The following is a 14,892-nucleotide window of genomic DNA, read 5'->3' on the forward strand; positions in this document are numbered from 1 at the left end:
AGTAGCAGTAGTAGTAGTAGTAGTAGTAGTAGTAGTAGTAGTAGTAGTAGTAGTAGTAGAAGGAGAAGAAGGAGAAGAAGAAGAAAAAGTAGTAGTAGTAGTAGTAGTAGTAGTAGTAGTAGTAGTAGTAGTAGTAGTAGTAGTAGTAGTTGTAAAAGAAGAAGAAGTAGTAGTAGTAGTAGTAGTAGTAGTAGTAGTAGTAGTAGTAGTAGTAGTAGTAGTAGTAGTAGTAGTAGTAGTAATAGTAGTAGTAGTAGTAGCAGTAATAGTAGTAGTAGAAGTAGTAGTCATGAAGCAGCAGTAATGGCTATGGTATCATTGCAGCAATAATCTCATAATGTTCGAAACGTTTTACATGTTTTTTTTTAATTACTACGGACGCTTTCGTCGAAGCCATGAAATCTTATACCGCTAATCAAACACCCTGAAACAGGCTTCATTCATCCCATCACATACCATTTGGTGAGCTAGCAACAACGTCGCCATAGCAGCCTGATTGGTTACAAACACATATAAAAAGACTTTGTACAGTAGACCCCTTCAAGTTATCAATCAAGGACCTTTGTCTTTAGCCTCAATACCTTCCTATTATATCTCCGGGATCACGTAGGATTTTTATCTTTTCTCCAAGATTCTTGGCAAAAGTGACATTTTTGAAGAAGGCAAATCCCTTTGGAGAGTGATTACGCATCATCATCATCATCTGAGGTGAGAATATTTGAGGAACATCTATTTAAACTTCAATATCTTTCAAAATCAAAATAGTGTAATGCTATAGTTACAAGATGGATCGAGCGTAGAAGTGAGATATATATATAAAAACAGAGAAAATATTTATTCTTCTTGTGTTTCGATCGATCATTCTGATTTCATTACTAATGTTCGTTAAAGATCTTTTCGCTAAAACTTTTATCAATAAATATTTTTCACCTTTTGTGTAGGTCTTCTGATAGAACCATAATTCGAGTATAACGAAATATAGCAGCAGGAATATTTCGCTCAAGAAAATTTTCTCGTTAATGTCCATAGGTTTGATGTATAGGACGATGAAATTACTATGTTTCCGACTAAAAATAAATATCCTTTTATTACCAGAAATAAAAGTGTGAAAATAAATATTCATAATTGTATCACTTAAGATTAACTTCAGCAAGATGTTAATTATTATTCAGTTTTAAAATCGGTTTGCATTACTAATAGATATTAGGCAAACTATTGGTACTATCACGATCATGATTATGCTAATTTCAGAAACAATTACTTCGTATTTTTCTTATCCAAAAATAAAAAAAATTGTCAGTTCAGTATATTTTACAGCCCTTGATTGCAGCTTTGTAACTTGCGTCACAGCAGTTTTCCTTATATACATAGTTCATTAAACGAAATTTTGACAGCCGTTTCAAGCAAAATTTCCTTGAACATAATCCAATTATTTGTAGTATTCTTGTATATATATCTGGAAAATAAGTCGGGGAAGGCTGTCCTGTGTTTATACCGGAAGAATGCACATAAGGTTGACCAACGAAACGACAAATGGAAATATTGACAAATGTGATTAGGGTCATCATAATTATACACTGACCATAGACATGATGGAGTTAGCTCCTTGCACTGACAATGTGGAGTAAACAACATGGAAAGTTGTATAAGTTTTTAATAGGTTTACAACCAATCGACAAGAGCTAATCTTGCAACTATATTGGCCCATATAAATGAGCTTAATTAAAGCACTCAGATAAAATCGCACAGATTGTTAATTTCAGTTGATTGTGCAATATTTTTAGAATGATATACAAATTTAAGAATCAATAATGTTTTAAGGATAAAGGTGTGCTGACCACGTATGTCATTGAACCTAAATTAAAGGTATTAAGTATTAAAGGTACCTAAATTAAAGGTATTAAGTAGCATAAACGCCACAATTGATCTAATGATTCATTCCTCGGTGGATTCATGATTATAACTGTGGTCGTCGATGCCTTCGTCATCGTCACAGTTGTGCTTCTATTTTCATGATTATTAAGATACTAACCATGGTCTATTTAATAGCTCTGCAAACCATTATAACAACATTTTGAAGTTCTTCATTTATTGAACGAATGAAAAGTATTTTTGGAAGAGAAATAAGGAAAGAAAGAAAGAAAGGAAAAAAAGAAAGAGAGAAAGAAAGAAAGAAAGAAAGAAAGAAAGAAAGAAGGAAGGAAGGAAAGAAAGAAAGAAAATAAGACAGAAAGAAAGGAAGGAAGAAAGAAAGAAAGAAAGAAAGAAAGGAAGGAAGGAAGAAAGAAAGAAAGAGAGAAAGAAAGGAAGGAAGGAAGGAAGAAAAAAGAAAGAACGAAAGGAAGAAAGAAAGAAAGAAAGACAGACAGACAGAAAGAAAGAAAGAAAGAAAGATGAAAGAAAGAAAGAAAGAAAGAAAGACAGACAGACAGACAGAAAGAAAGAAAGAAAGAATGAAAGAAAGAAAGAAAGAGTATGTACTGAAGACGTCCGCAAGCAGTATGAAAATGAGAATTTTTAGCTATATCATGAATATACAAAAAATAACGGGTTGAGGGCATACCCTTGTGGAACTCAAAATGATACATTCTGATTTGTCACCGTTAACGATATACTGAATTCGATTTGATGATGAAACCAATCAAGAACATTGTATCTGTATCTCTGATTCCATTATTTTGTTTTTAAGAAGTATGTGAAAGTAAGTCTCACCTTCGAGAGATACAAGATTATACCATGATGAAAATACCCTTATCTTTGTTTTGTATTATTTTATGAAAGCATATATGAGCATATAGTTTTTATGAAAACCAAAGCGGTGTGACGTGTGAGATCAGTGCATCGTCCTGATTAGACTTCGAAAAATCAGTATAACGTGTAAATGCATTTTCCTTATAATTTCGAGAAGAGCTGTGACACATAAATCAGTATCAAATATATTTGGTCATTAATTATATAACAATTAAATAATTTGAACTCCTTTGAACGCTTTGTGCATTAAAAAAAATGTTGAATACAGTATATACAGTATAACATAGCGGATTTATTATTTTTAACACCGAAAATTTTGATTTTCATGAGAAGCCAATCTTTAACACTTCATTCATATTAGTAGGTCTCAAAATCATTTATTTAATATGATTGCTAAATAATAAGCTCATGAAGTCAGTGTTACATCCAGAAATATCATTAACAATATTTCTAATGTATGCTTTGAAAATAATAATTTCGTCGCAGCTTTCAGGAGATTGATTTTTATAATACATTTCCCCCGCGACCATTCTAGTTCTGTTACAGCAGTCATTCCTTTATAGCAGGTGCTATTTGAACAGCTTTATATTATTTTCTTATATTTGTATTTAAACATGGTCTAGTGTATTTTTAAAAGGAAAACACAGAACTTGTTGAAACGAAAGTGAAAGTTTGAATACAAGTACGATATGAACTGTGCATAGCAGTCCACCCAAACAAAAAGTTGATATGAATAAAAGGAGAAAAATCCATCAAGCATAACACTGAAAGACATAAAAATCGGATGTAAGATAAGAAAGGTTATGACATTTTAAAGTTTCGCTTAATTTCACAGAATAGTTATATGCACATCCTAGACGATATGTAAATAAGGGATTGATGATGTCGTCCACTCATTATTTCTTTTGTATTTTATTATATGAAATATGAAATATTCTAATTTTATCCTCATTGTCCTGTGAAAGAAAGTTTTGTTAATCCCTGAACATGTGGAATTACCTTTGTTTTAAGATTTTATGGGTCAGTGAAGTTGGTACTTATTGTCAAACCTGTAAAAATGAAATATTTAAACAATAAAAACAAAAGACTTTCTCATTTGTATATCAATGACAAGTCATGTGCATAAAACTGTTTTGTAAAAAAAATTGTTTTCTGAAAAATAAGCGAAACTTTAAAATGTCATAACTTTCTTATTTTACATCCGATTTTAATGAAATTCTCAGCATTATGCTCGTTTGATTTTTATCCATTTATTCAAATCAACATTTTTATTGGGTGGATTTGACCTTCAAACTTCAAGTTTATCGACCATGGAAATTGAAAAACACCAGTGATACAAATTAGCCTGTGCATTGAAAACTATTGATTGACATGACCGAGGCACTGAATCTTACAAGAATTATTAAACTTGATTGGGGTTTCAAAATATTTGAACTTAATCTTGTTTATTTTTTGTTTTGTTTTTTTATTGTCTATGATAGGGACATCTTATTGGGAAACGCTTTATAGTTACAGGAAATGCAAAAATATACCAAGAAAAAGCCAAAATAGCATTACCCCCAAAGAATTAAGTTATTACATAATGAGAGATTGCGATATTCTTAATAAAATGTCTTTCTACTTGGATATTTATGACATTCTTAAACGATCAATATTGTATACTCAAAATAATTATTTGTCCTCATTTTCGCTCCAACATCGTCCAACACAAATTCCTTATCCCTTCTCCTAACACCCCCCCCCCCATCCCTCCCCAATCAAGACAGATTAATTGGATGATAACACTTCAAGTTTATCGTAATCACTACCACTAAGTGTACATTGGGTCGAAATATTAGCATATCGATAAGTAGGTTTATCATTATTTATTCAGAACATTTATGTTATTGAAGTGTTATATTATTCCCAGGGCTTTTTTCCTTGCTTTATTGCGCCATGAGCAGATATGACTGGCAAAAAGTGGCAGGGGTTTAATGACCTCTGTCGATTCACTCTCCCTGTTATTACTCTGGCTTTAGCTGGGCCACCTTCAGGCGCTCAGGCGGTCGAGGAATATCTTCGCCTGGGTTAAGTGTAGCACAATGTGGGTAATTTTCTTGTTGAAGGAAAACACGACAAGGCGTGAGATCAAACCAGCGTCCCTCAGATTGAAACACGAGAGTCATAACCATTGATTAAACTATACAAGGTCGCATTTCAGGAATGACATTCCATGATAGATTACCAATTAACAGTATCAACAGACCACATGCTAACAGGTGTGGCGTATTTTCTCCTTCGACAAATAACATTCTCCCTTTTGATGTTCGCAATTTCTCTTTCCAAAAATATTGCTCCTTTTTGCGACTTCGAAAATCTCCAAAATCAATATCACATCAAACTGCAAAGTGTGCAGGGGTACGTATATTCAGCAACGGGGCTTTCTTTTGCACATTATATTTCCCCCTCAATCTCCCTCCCGTAAAAAAGATGCATAAAGAATGAATAAATATAAAAAAATAAAAAAACACCCTACCCCTTTTCCAAATCAACTCAGCCATGTTATTGCACGCAATGTGCCTTCATTTTCATACAGTAACCTATAATTCAAGATGTTATGAATACATATGCAATTTCAAAATCACAATGATAAGTGATATTTTATCACTAGAGATGTCAATATTTTATCGTGATGACGTATACGTAGTTAGGCTGAACATAGGGTACATTTCAATAAAATAATTGACAAATAAATTATGGATAACACTGGAATGAAGCCAAATATATATTGGAAACATCGAAATACAGTTATAATAATGATCATAGCAATAATCCGCTTTTATAGCACTTATACAGTATATTGGCTTTGAATATATGTTATGATTACCCCCATGGTCATAGACTCCGCGTAGCAGTACATCTTATCATGCACTTCATCTACTCCCTCGGGATCATTCCATTTTGTGAGATAGGAAAATGCGAATGATGCTTTGTTGGATTCAGTTAAGTTCTAAATATATGTAGACGTTTTGGACCAACAGTATGACCAAAAAGTGCACTTCAGTGAAAAAATATGAATATTAAGAGATGATTGCTTTGTGGGTGAGATGGAATTCAGATGTAATGTCATGCTTTAAAAAAAACATGATGTTCCTTTGTTGGAATGAACATAAACGATGATTTATATTTAGTTATACTTTTTTTTTTGCTGTTTAGAATGTTGTCAATATATTAAATATGATAAAGTGTGAGCTATCATCTGGAAGAAAAGTTGGCAAGATAATCAAAAGAAGATAGTTTCTACTTCTGTCTATTGGGACCATTACCCGATGCGTGTTTGATGATGCATTGTCGATCGTCAGCTGTACAACAATGAACCAGTTCCTCTAAGGAGAATTATACAAGGACTTTGATCAAATTATATGCCCTAATTTGACCATAAACAATCCATCTATTTGTATATGAAAATACTGCTCTAGTTTCCAAAAGTGTAAGGGTCAAAGTGTACATGTGCAATATACAAAGAGTTATCGTAAAAGTGTGTTTGTTTGTTTGTTAGCCTTTGGATATGAAAGGTATTTGACTGTCTGGAAATTTTGAAAATTGGAAATTGCATCTTTTGGTATTTTCCCTCAAACTCTCTTGACAATTTATTCAGCGATTGTTCAGACAAATTGAGTTAATACATTCAACTAAAAGATAATAATGTGAATGTAAGATACGAAAGGTATTGAGGTGCATGGGCATTTTGGAGTTTGGAAGCTGCAACATTTGGTATTTATCCCATCAACTCTCTTGGCAAAATTACAATATTGACAAATTATAGATGATAATTAGACTAATTAATATTCAATAACTGATTTTTTTTTATGCTTATGTCGTGTAATAAAAAATTTGTCCGATTTTAATTGATTGATTTGTACGAATATGTATTTGATTTATGAGAGAAAATTATAAAACTATTACATTTTTTGCTAAAGGAATACGTGCAATGGCTATTTTAGCCTACATTAAAGTTAATAAATGGAAATTTTATAGGCATTGTTGGCATCAATGTGTGCGCGTGTTTACACTCTAAAAAATTTGTCTATAGTTCAAATTTGAACGAGAAAAATCAGCACTCCGAAGTGCAGTCACTATATACACGCTCCTCAAGAGCTAAATTTTTAGATTGTAAAAATAAGACAACAATCGTTAATCGCTAATCTGATACTTTGGTCCATGTTGCCGAACATGTGAAACAGACAGATGCCAATTATTATTTGGACTGCAATGAGATTATCGATAATGCAATCGTTCACACACTCCACCCAGGTGCTACATGGGTACCCGGTAGGATGTGAAAGTCAGTCTATATACCTTAATTGTCCAGCATTGCATGTGCCTAATTGGCGACTGACTGGAATACTCCCCAAGGAGTGGAGAACATGCATACGTTATATCTGCTGGAATAAACACGATAGGAACGTGCAATGTACTAGTATGTCCTTAGGCACATTATTTATTATTTGCTCTCCTGTAAAGTTTCAGTAAGAAATTCCAATTCCAGTAATATGTATCTTCACGGGGAGTGTTCTCGCAGATAAAAATCTCGTTTCACCGAGTGATATCTGGTGTTTGTTTGCCCATTGCTATGATATTATCTATCATTGCTTCAGAGCATTGGCCCTGGAATCACTTTAAGATCACTTCACGTTTATTTACTACTACCAAAAGGGTACTCTTTACGACGACCTCATGGGTTGCATTTTTTAAGCATCACCTTTGGTTTATCACGTCCTGTGACACAGGCGAAAACGACTTAAGACGCGCTAAAAAGAATGGCGGCACGAAGGGGTAAAGTGATTTGGGGGTATGGTACAGGGGCTGCTGCTCGAGGGAGGGGGGCTTCAGCTTCAGTCCCCACTTTTTCCAAAACCGTGTACAAAAAAATGTAAAAAAAATTACCATCAGATTGAGATTTGTTCGGATGGTTAGCCTCCCCCCCACACACACTTTCAAAACGTTTCCGCAGCACATGTGGTACATGTAGGACATTTGAACTTTATGATATTTAACGCTTTTCTTGTCCGTCCTCGCCCCCAAATTTTCTTTTGCCATCCACTTGCCCCCCCCCCTACTTGTCCCTCCTTATTGTAATGTAGATCCTCCAATTGGCAATGCGACCAAGATTTGTGGTGTGAACAACTTTGCCATTACTTTTTGTATATTATTTCACTTAAGCTGCCTCTTGTATCACATCTATCATTAGAACATGTTCTTTCTATAGGAGGGCATGTAATACAGATTTACAAAGAATACATCATGGATAAAGAGTTTGTATTACCGTAAGAGAGAGCATAATGAGACATTTTGAGGGCATTTTATTGTCCAACAAAGGGAAAGTTGTTCACATGTGACATCACACATCTTTGTCGCATTGCCAATGGAGGATATCCATAGCAGAATTGATCGAAATATTCAAATGCTCACCATAACTTCCTCATTATTGTCAGAATTTTCTCAAACTTTCTTTGATCTTATTTTTTTCTGTTTCCACACAAGCCCACTTGTCCAAAAGCTTTCATTCCCCTTTAAATTGTTTATACAATATATTTTTAATTGTTTCAAACTGTAATAAAACTTTTAAAAATGTTTAAAACTTGAACAATAGTTGTTAGAGTGACGGGCTTAAACAACAAATTAAACAGCATTTGTACACTGCATGTATAATAATATACGATTTCTTAGCAGATGCCATACCACTATCCCTACCAGATATCCTCTTGATTCAGACTTTTTCAATCCACATCATTGCAATTATCAATTCATTTCTTTTCTCTTTCCAATTTAGAAAATGGCTTCTCCCAAGAGCATCGCTGTTCTCTGCCTCTCGATTTGCATCAGTGCCCTTCTGTCTGGGATTTGTGAAGCTCAAACTACAGACTTAATCACTATCGATACGAGTGCACCGACAACAGCACTGGATACGACTGATTCAGCGACAACGTCACAAGACCCAACTGATACAAGTGCCCCAACAACTGAAGCACTGGATACGACTGATTCAGGTGCAGCGACAACGTCACAAGACCCAACTGATACAAGTGCCCCAACAACTGAAGCACTGTATACGACTGGTTTAGGTGCAACGACAACGTCACAAGACCGAACTGATACAAGTGCACCAACAACAGCACTGGATACGACTGATGCAGGTGCAGCGACAACGTCACAAGACCCAACTGATACAAGTGCCCCAACAACTGAAGCACTGTATACGACTGGTTTCGGTGCAACGACAACGTCACAAGACCCAACTGATACAAGTGCACCAACAACAGCACTGGATACGACTGATGCAGGTGCAGCGACAACGTCACAAGACCCAACTGATACAAGTGCACCAACAACAGCACTGGATACGACTGATGCAGGTGCAGCGACAACGTCACAAGACCCAACTGATACAAGTGCACCAACAACAGCACTGGATACGACTGATGCAGGTGCAGCAACAACATCACAAGACACCACTGATACAAGTGCACCAACAACAGCGCCAGACACCCCTGATCCAACAAATGCACCAACAACAGCGCCGGACACCCCTGATCCAAGTGCACCAACAACAGCGCCAGACACCCCTGATCCAACAAATGCACCAACAACAGCGCCGGACACCCCTGATCCAAGTGCACCAACAACAGCGCCAGACACCCCTGATCCAACAAATGCACCAACAACAGCGCCGGACACCCCTGATCCAAGTGCACCAACAACAGCGCCAGACACCCATGATCCAAGTGCCCCAACAACAGCGCCAGACACCCCTGATCCAAGTGCACCAACAGCAGCGCCAGTCACCCCTGATCCAAGTGCCCCAACAACAGCGCCAGACACCCCTGATCCAAGTGCACCAACAGCAGCGCCAGTCACCCCTGATCCAAGTGCCCCAACAACAGCGCCAGACACCCCTGATCCAAGTGCACCAACAGCAGCGCCAGTCACCCCTGATCCAAGTGCACCAACAACAGCGCCAGACACCCCTGATCCAACAAATGCACCAACAACAGCGCCGGACACCCCTGATCCAAGTGCACCAACAACAGCGCCAGACACCCCTGATCCAAGTGCCCCAACACTTGGATCAAACACCCCTGATCCAAGTGCACCAACAGCAGCGCCAGTCACCCCTGATCCAAATGCACCAACAACAGCTTCGAAAACCCCCGATCCAAGTGCACCAACCGAAAAAAAGACTACACCCCAGCCTACTGAAGGTGCCGATCCTACAACAAGTCCTCCAGAGGAATCCCTTTCTGCTGGTGCCATTGCAGGTATTGTCATTGGTTCGGTGGTGGGAGCTGGAATCATTGCAGCTGGTGTCGGATACGCTATCTATCACTTCAAAACAGTTACACAGGTTGCTCCGGTCAGCAACGATATTGAGATAGCGAACATATCTACGGACAATGTCGTTGAAATAAACGACAAGACAAATCTAACACCACCGGATGATAATCAACCGTAAAGTGATTTCAAGAGAGACATGAATATCATATTCGAAGTGGCTATATGATTTATTATTGGTTTGTACATGGATGTGACATGGAATGGAATCCTTAGACCGTATTCACCTTTACGCGGTGGCAAGCTGTTTCTAATGGATCTAGACTGTGCTGCTTGAACACGCAATATGTGTCGCGGTTGAAAATACAGTTTCAGAGTTCAATTTATCTACATTTGTCTTTGCAGGAATTTTGCAAACAAAAACATAATATATTTTCTCGGTGGAAGCATCTGCTACCAAAATAAATGTTGCCAAAATCAATGATTTTGTTTTTATCCCATTATTTCGCAAGTACACATTCAACGAGCGAATTTAGTCATATGTGGCTTCCCATAAGTATTGCTGATATGAAGTTTCATTATCCATTTTAATGCTGAAAGTATGACAGAGATCAATAAGCTACCCTAGAACAATATACAATCATACTATGATGGGCCAAACCCGGCATAATTCTTTTTCTCATTTGTAGTTCTAGTTCACAAAATTGTATAATGATTGATGACATAGAATCAAAAGGACCAAACTCAACAAGTTCGATAACATTCGTTTCCTTACAAGATGTTTTACAATGAAATCAAGGTTTAAGCGCGAGATACTTAAAGTACACTGTTCCGCCTTTCTTTCTTGTGCGGCGATATTAAATTAAATTGAAATAGGGAAGGGGCGCAATTACACTTCTGTTTGAGCGCAGCATGTATTTTAAATGGTCAAGCAGAACCCATATGACACTCTCTTAAGTTGAGCTAGAGTGTTTAAAATAATTATCACGCTTATTGAGAACATTCAAATTTGTCAGCATTCCAATACTGATGACTGAAAAGCACAAATGCTAAAAGTTTTTCCAGTCTGAATGCCTTGCGAAGTCATTTCATTGACATCAATTAAGATGCAGTCACTACAAGAGACCGATTTTAGACCGGTCAAAGAGAGTATTATTTATTTTAAATGTTATTTTGAATGACAAATATCAGCGGATTTAGGAATCGTTTTGTTGGTGTGACTCAATGGCGGATCCAGGGGGAGGGGGCATTTCTGGCCCGTGCCCCCCCCCCCCCTTGAGTGTCATAGTCAATATTTTTAATGTAGTTATGTCGTTCATACGCAAGTGTTAGTCTGCTGTGCAAACCCTTTACTCGAGTAAAGGGTCTGAATTGCAGCCTACTCATGCCTTGTGTACTTAACAGCAAGTTTTGTATGTGCTAGTCTTTGCGTGGAGACACACTTGTAGATCAAAGTTTCAATCAGGGTCTTTGCCTGCAGACTATACACAAGTGTGTCCTCCCTCACTTTGACAGTAACAGCAAGTATTTTTATTGGGAATTTGTCGCTCGTACACAAGCGATGTCCTATTTATTTTGCTTGTCAAATTTAACGCGGGACAAAAGGACATTCATTTTTTGGTAACAATATATTTTTTTCCTCGTCAAATTTTCCTTGGGTACATGTGCCCCCCCCCCCCTTTGGAAAATCCTGGATCCGCACTTTCAAACAGAGTATATCTTCCTTCAAACTTTTATGATAATCCAGCAGCGATTTAATTTTGACCGTTGGTGGCTTTATTAGAATAATAAAAATAGATTCTTTCCATCATGTCCATAGGGTCTGGATCCATTGCTTTTATTGAATTGACTTGTTGATACCAGAAAGCAGTTTATTATTCTTTTTTTTTTTCGAGTTTTCTTTATTTTTCTTTCAGCACATGAAAATTAAAGAAATCATCAGAATATATATATTCTGATGGAAAGATAGTGGATCACCCTCTTTTGCAAAATAACTCTTCTGGTTTTTTTTATTAGTTGGTACTTTGTTTTATTGTAAGTAAAAAAAAAGTGTCTTTGAAAGATAATATTTTAATAGAGTTTATGTATGTATATATTTGTAATGTTGTATTTCATACATCATAATACGTAAGCAATCTCAATTTTCAATCATTATAGTAGCTGAGCCACACCGTGCTTATTATTTAGATCGTGATTGATCTAGAATAAATTGTATTTTAAGACTTTGTAGATGAAAAAAGTTTTTCACCATAGAGATATATTGTATCTCTATGATTTTCACACTTTTTTTTAAATTCAGTTCAATACATTGAGTTTATTCAACAACCCTCCTTCTCTCTCCCTCTCTCCTTCTCTCTCTTTCTCTCTTTAAAAAAATCAACTTTATATTAGTGCACATGTAATATTAAAAATATGTACATTCCATCTTGCGATTATTATTTTAACTTTTTAGTATGTGGTCAAATATATTTTTTCTCATTGAAACTAATGAAAATATATATGATTAATTCTATGCAACATGCAGGGCACAGAGTGGTTCTCGAGCATGCAATCAATCGGAATTTTAAATATATTTATACTAGTAATAAAACTAAGTTTCGGGACTTGCCTTTTTATACAAGCTCTGCTTTTCTTGACAAGTCCATCTGTTCAGTTAATTCATCGTCGATATGTGTTATAAAATATCAATGAACTGTATGTATTATTTTGAACATGTACTTGTACTGTTACTTCGATTATATTAATTTGTTGAACGGAAATAAATAAATCTTAATCTAATTCTATACTTATTTTATTGTTTGAGGAAATTTGCTAATTGTGATAATGATAATGATTAATTTATCATGTATTTACAAAATACAGTCAACGATATCAACGTAATATTCTTGATGAAAATTATTATTATTCTTTAATCAATGAAACTGATATTGCACAACTTCACAATACTTCGCATTTATTTTTAGAAGTTCCTGTAGAGAACACTTATTTCGTGTCCCTTTTTTCGTAAAAGGGTATTTAAATCATATTTGGACAGTTTCAAATTATCATTTATATTTCGAATGATAAAATTATGTATTTTCTGAAATGTAAATGGTTGATATTCTCGTAGCATTGATTATAATTCAAAGGGGAGGGTCACCCTCTTGGTTTAAAACAAGCAGAAACAGAGAAAAATATTTGTGAGGGTTTGCTGAAAATCTGTCGAAAAATGACGGTGTTATGAAGTTTTAAACTTTTGATTTCGTGACCTCACGTGTGAGTAGCTTCTCCATTGTATATCATGGTATGTAAATTCCCAAAAGGCTATTTTCTCAAATATATGGAAATTGACTTTATATGTACGGTTAATATAAGATCAGAAACATCATTTTCATACTCCCTTCTATAAGCAGAATTTTGTATTCATCAAATTCCATTAAAAGTTTGAACTTTGGAATTTATATACATAAATATATTTATAGGGAGGCTGCTCGTATATGACGCTACAAACATAAAACTTGAGATATTTATAACTCTTTTATTAATTGGATTTCCATCAAACATTCACCGATATTTTCTCATATTTTCTGCTTTCATTAAAAGCATAAAGGTGAGCTTCTCCTTCAACTTCATGTTGACTTACACATTATTTTAATAGAATGTTACCAGCTTATTCACCAAAGTTGGGGTGTTTTAAACCTGAAATGAAAACATTTTCAAAAATTCAACTTTGTTGTGAAATTCTTTGGTATATCGTCTTTTTTTACTAATACTCAAGAAGGTAGACGAAAACAAAGCATTCAATAGATAGTATGTACTATAGTCAGGATAGTTCAGAGAATACAACCATATATGCCTTTAATATATTTTTTATTCATCAGGACACCTTGAGATATAGTATTCAAGATCATTGTATTGTCATCATCGCTCTTTTTTTTTATAGAAATATTAGTCAAATTTAATCATGTCGTGTCGGTGTATTGTAACGACTTTTTGCATTTATAGTCTTGTAATTGGTCATTTTGAAATATAAATATTTCTCAGAGAGTGTACGTTGAGAGGTGTCATCTCTTTCCTGTTGAAGAGTGTATTATGTTTACAGTGAATGAGATTAAATGCAAATTATTTCCATTTTATGTTGACGTGCTCAAGCGTATATAAATGATTATTGATATTGGGTTTGGAATCCTTTTTCCCTTCTTTTTCTTTTCTCACTAAAAGGATTTTTTTTTAAATCAAATAAACAATTATTTTCTTCACAAATCTCTACATTTTTGTAAACATTAATTCATACAAAAATCAATTATTCATGAAGTTATGTTTATAGAAGAAGGCTCGAATGCCTCCACCCCTAAAATTCAGTTGGTTAGGTTTGAGAGCAAATGGAATTCCTTTTGTGTTTACGTGTGATCTGGAACTTGAACTCATAGAGACAGGGGTGACCCCCCCCCCCCCCCCCCCATTCGATTTTTTTTTCAAGAAGTCGCTAAGGAGAAAGAGAGATGAAAGAAAGAAGGGTATAAGAAGAGTACAAACGAATACTACAAGCTTGTGTTTGTAACTTTAATAATCAATCCTTTATTGGGGACATAGTATAAACATACATGGGTTTTATTAGGCCTACTTGTCGGGTAAAGATACACATATAACACATGAGAATATGTGAATTAGACAATTGTCATGGTTATGGATCATGACTTTCATTATTTGGTCTATTTTGTTTGGGCTTTTTCATTAACAAGCAAAATAGGGAAGGATATTATTCGTACAAAAGATGACGTAAATACATTTATTTATATATTCCTTCAAAAAATCTGACAATCAACAGAGATCATTCCGCCATTGGAGCGG

General features: G+C 35.3%; 1 protein-coding gene across 2 annotated transcripts; it reads left to right on the forward strand.

Annotated features, from left to right (window-relative positions):
* Positions 1 to 450: 450 nt before the first annotated feature.
* On the forward strand, positions 451 to 14,172 carry LOC129260929 (proteoglycan 4-like). 2 transcript variants are annotated; one of them, XM_064114376.1, is made up of 3 exons: positions 551 to 708; positions 8,564 to 9,002; positions 9,075 to 14,172. In XM_064114376.1, exons 2-3 carry the CDS (start codon positions 8,567 to 8,569, stop codon positions 10,241 to 10,243), a joined length of 1,605 nt encoding a protein of 534 aa, XP_063970446.1. In that variant the 5' UTR covers positions 551 to 708; positions 8,564 to 8,566; the 3' UTR covers positions 10,244 to 14,172. The 2 variants fall into 2 exon arrangements, with proteins under 2 accessions (XP_054754912.2, XP_063970446.1); XM_054898937.2 differs by having other exon boundaries at positions 451 to 708; positions 8,564 to 14,172.
* Positions 14,173 to 14,892: the final 720 nt, after the last annotated feature.

The sequence above is a fragment of the Lytechinus pictus genome, unplaced genomic scaffold (assembly GCF_037042905.1).
Source record: "Lytechinus pictus isolate F3 Inbred unplaced genomic scaffold, Lp3.0 scaffold_19, whole genome shotgun sequence".
Classification (NCBI taxonomy): domain Eukaryota; kingdom Metazoa; phylum Echinodermata; class Echinoidea; order Temnopleuroida; family Toxopneustidae; genus Lytechinus; species Lytechinus pictus.

Coding starts and splice junctions, on each gene's coding strand:
- LOC129260929 (XM_054898937.2), top strand. CDS start 8,567: ATGGCTTCTCCCAAGAGCATCGCTGTTCTCTGCCTCTCGATTTGCATC.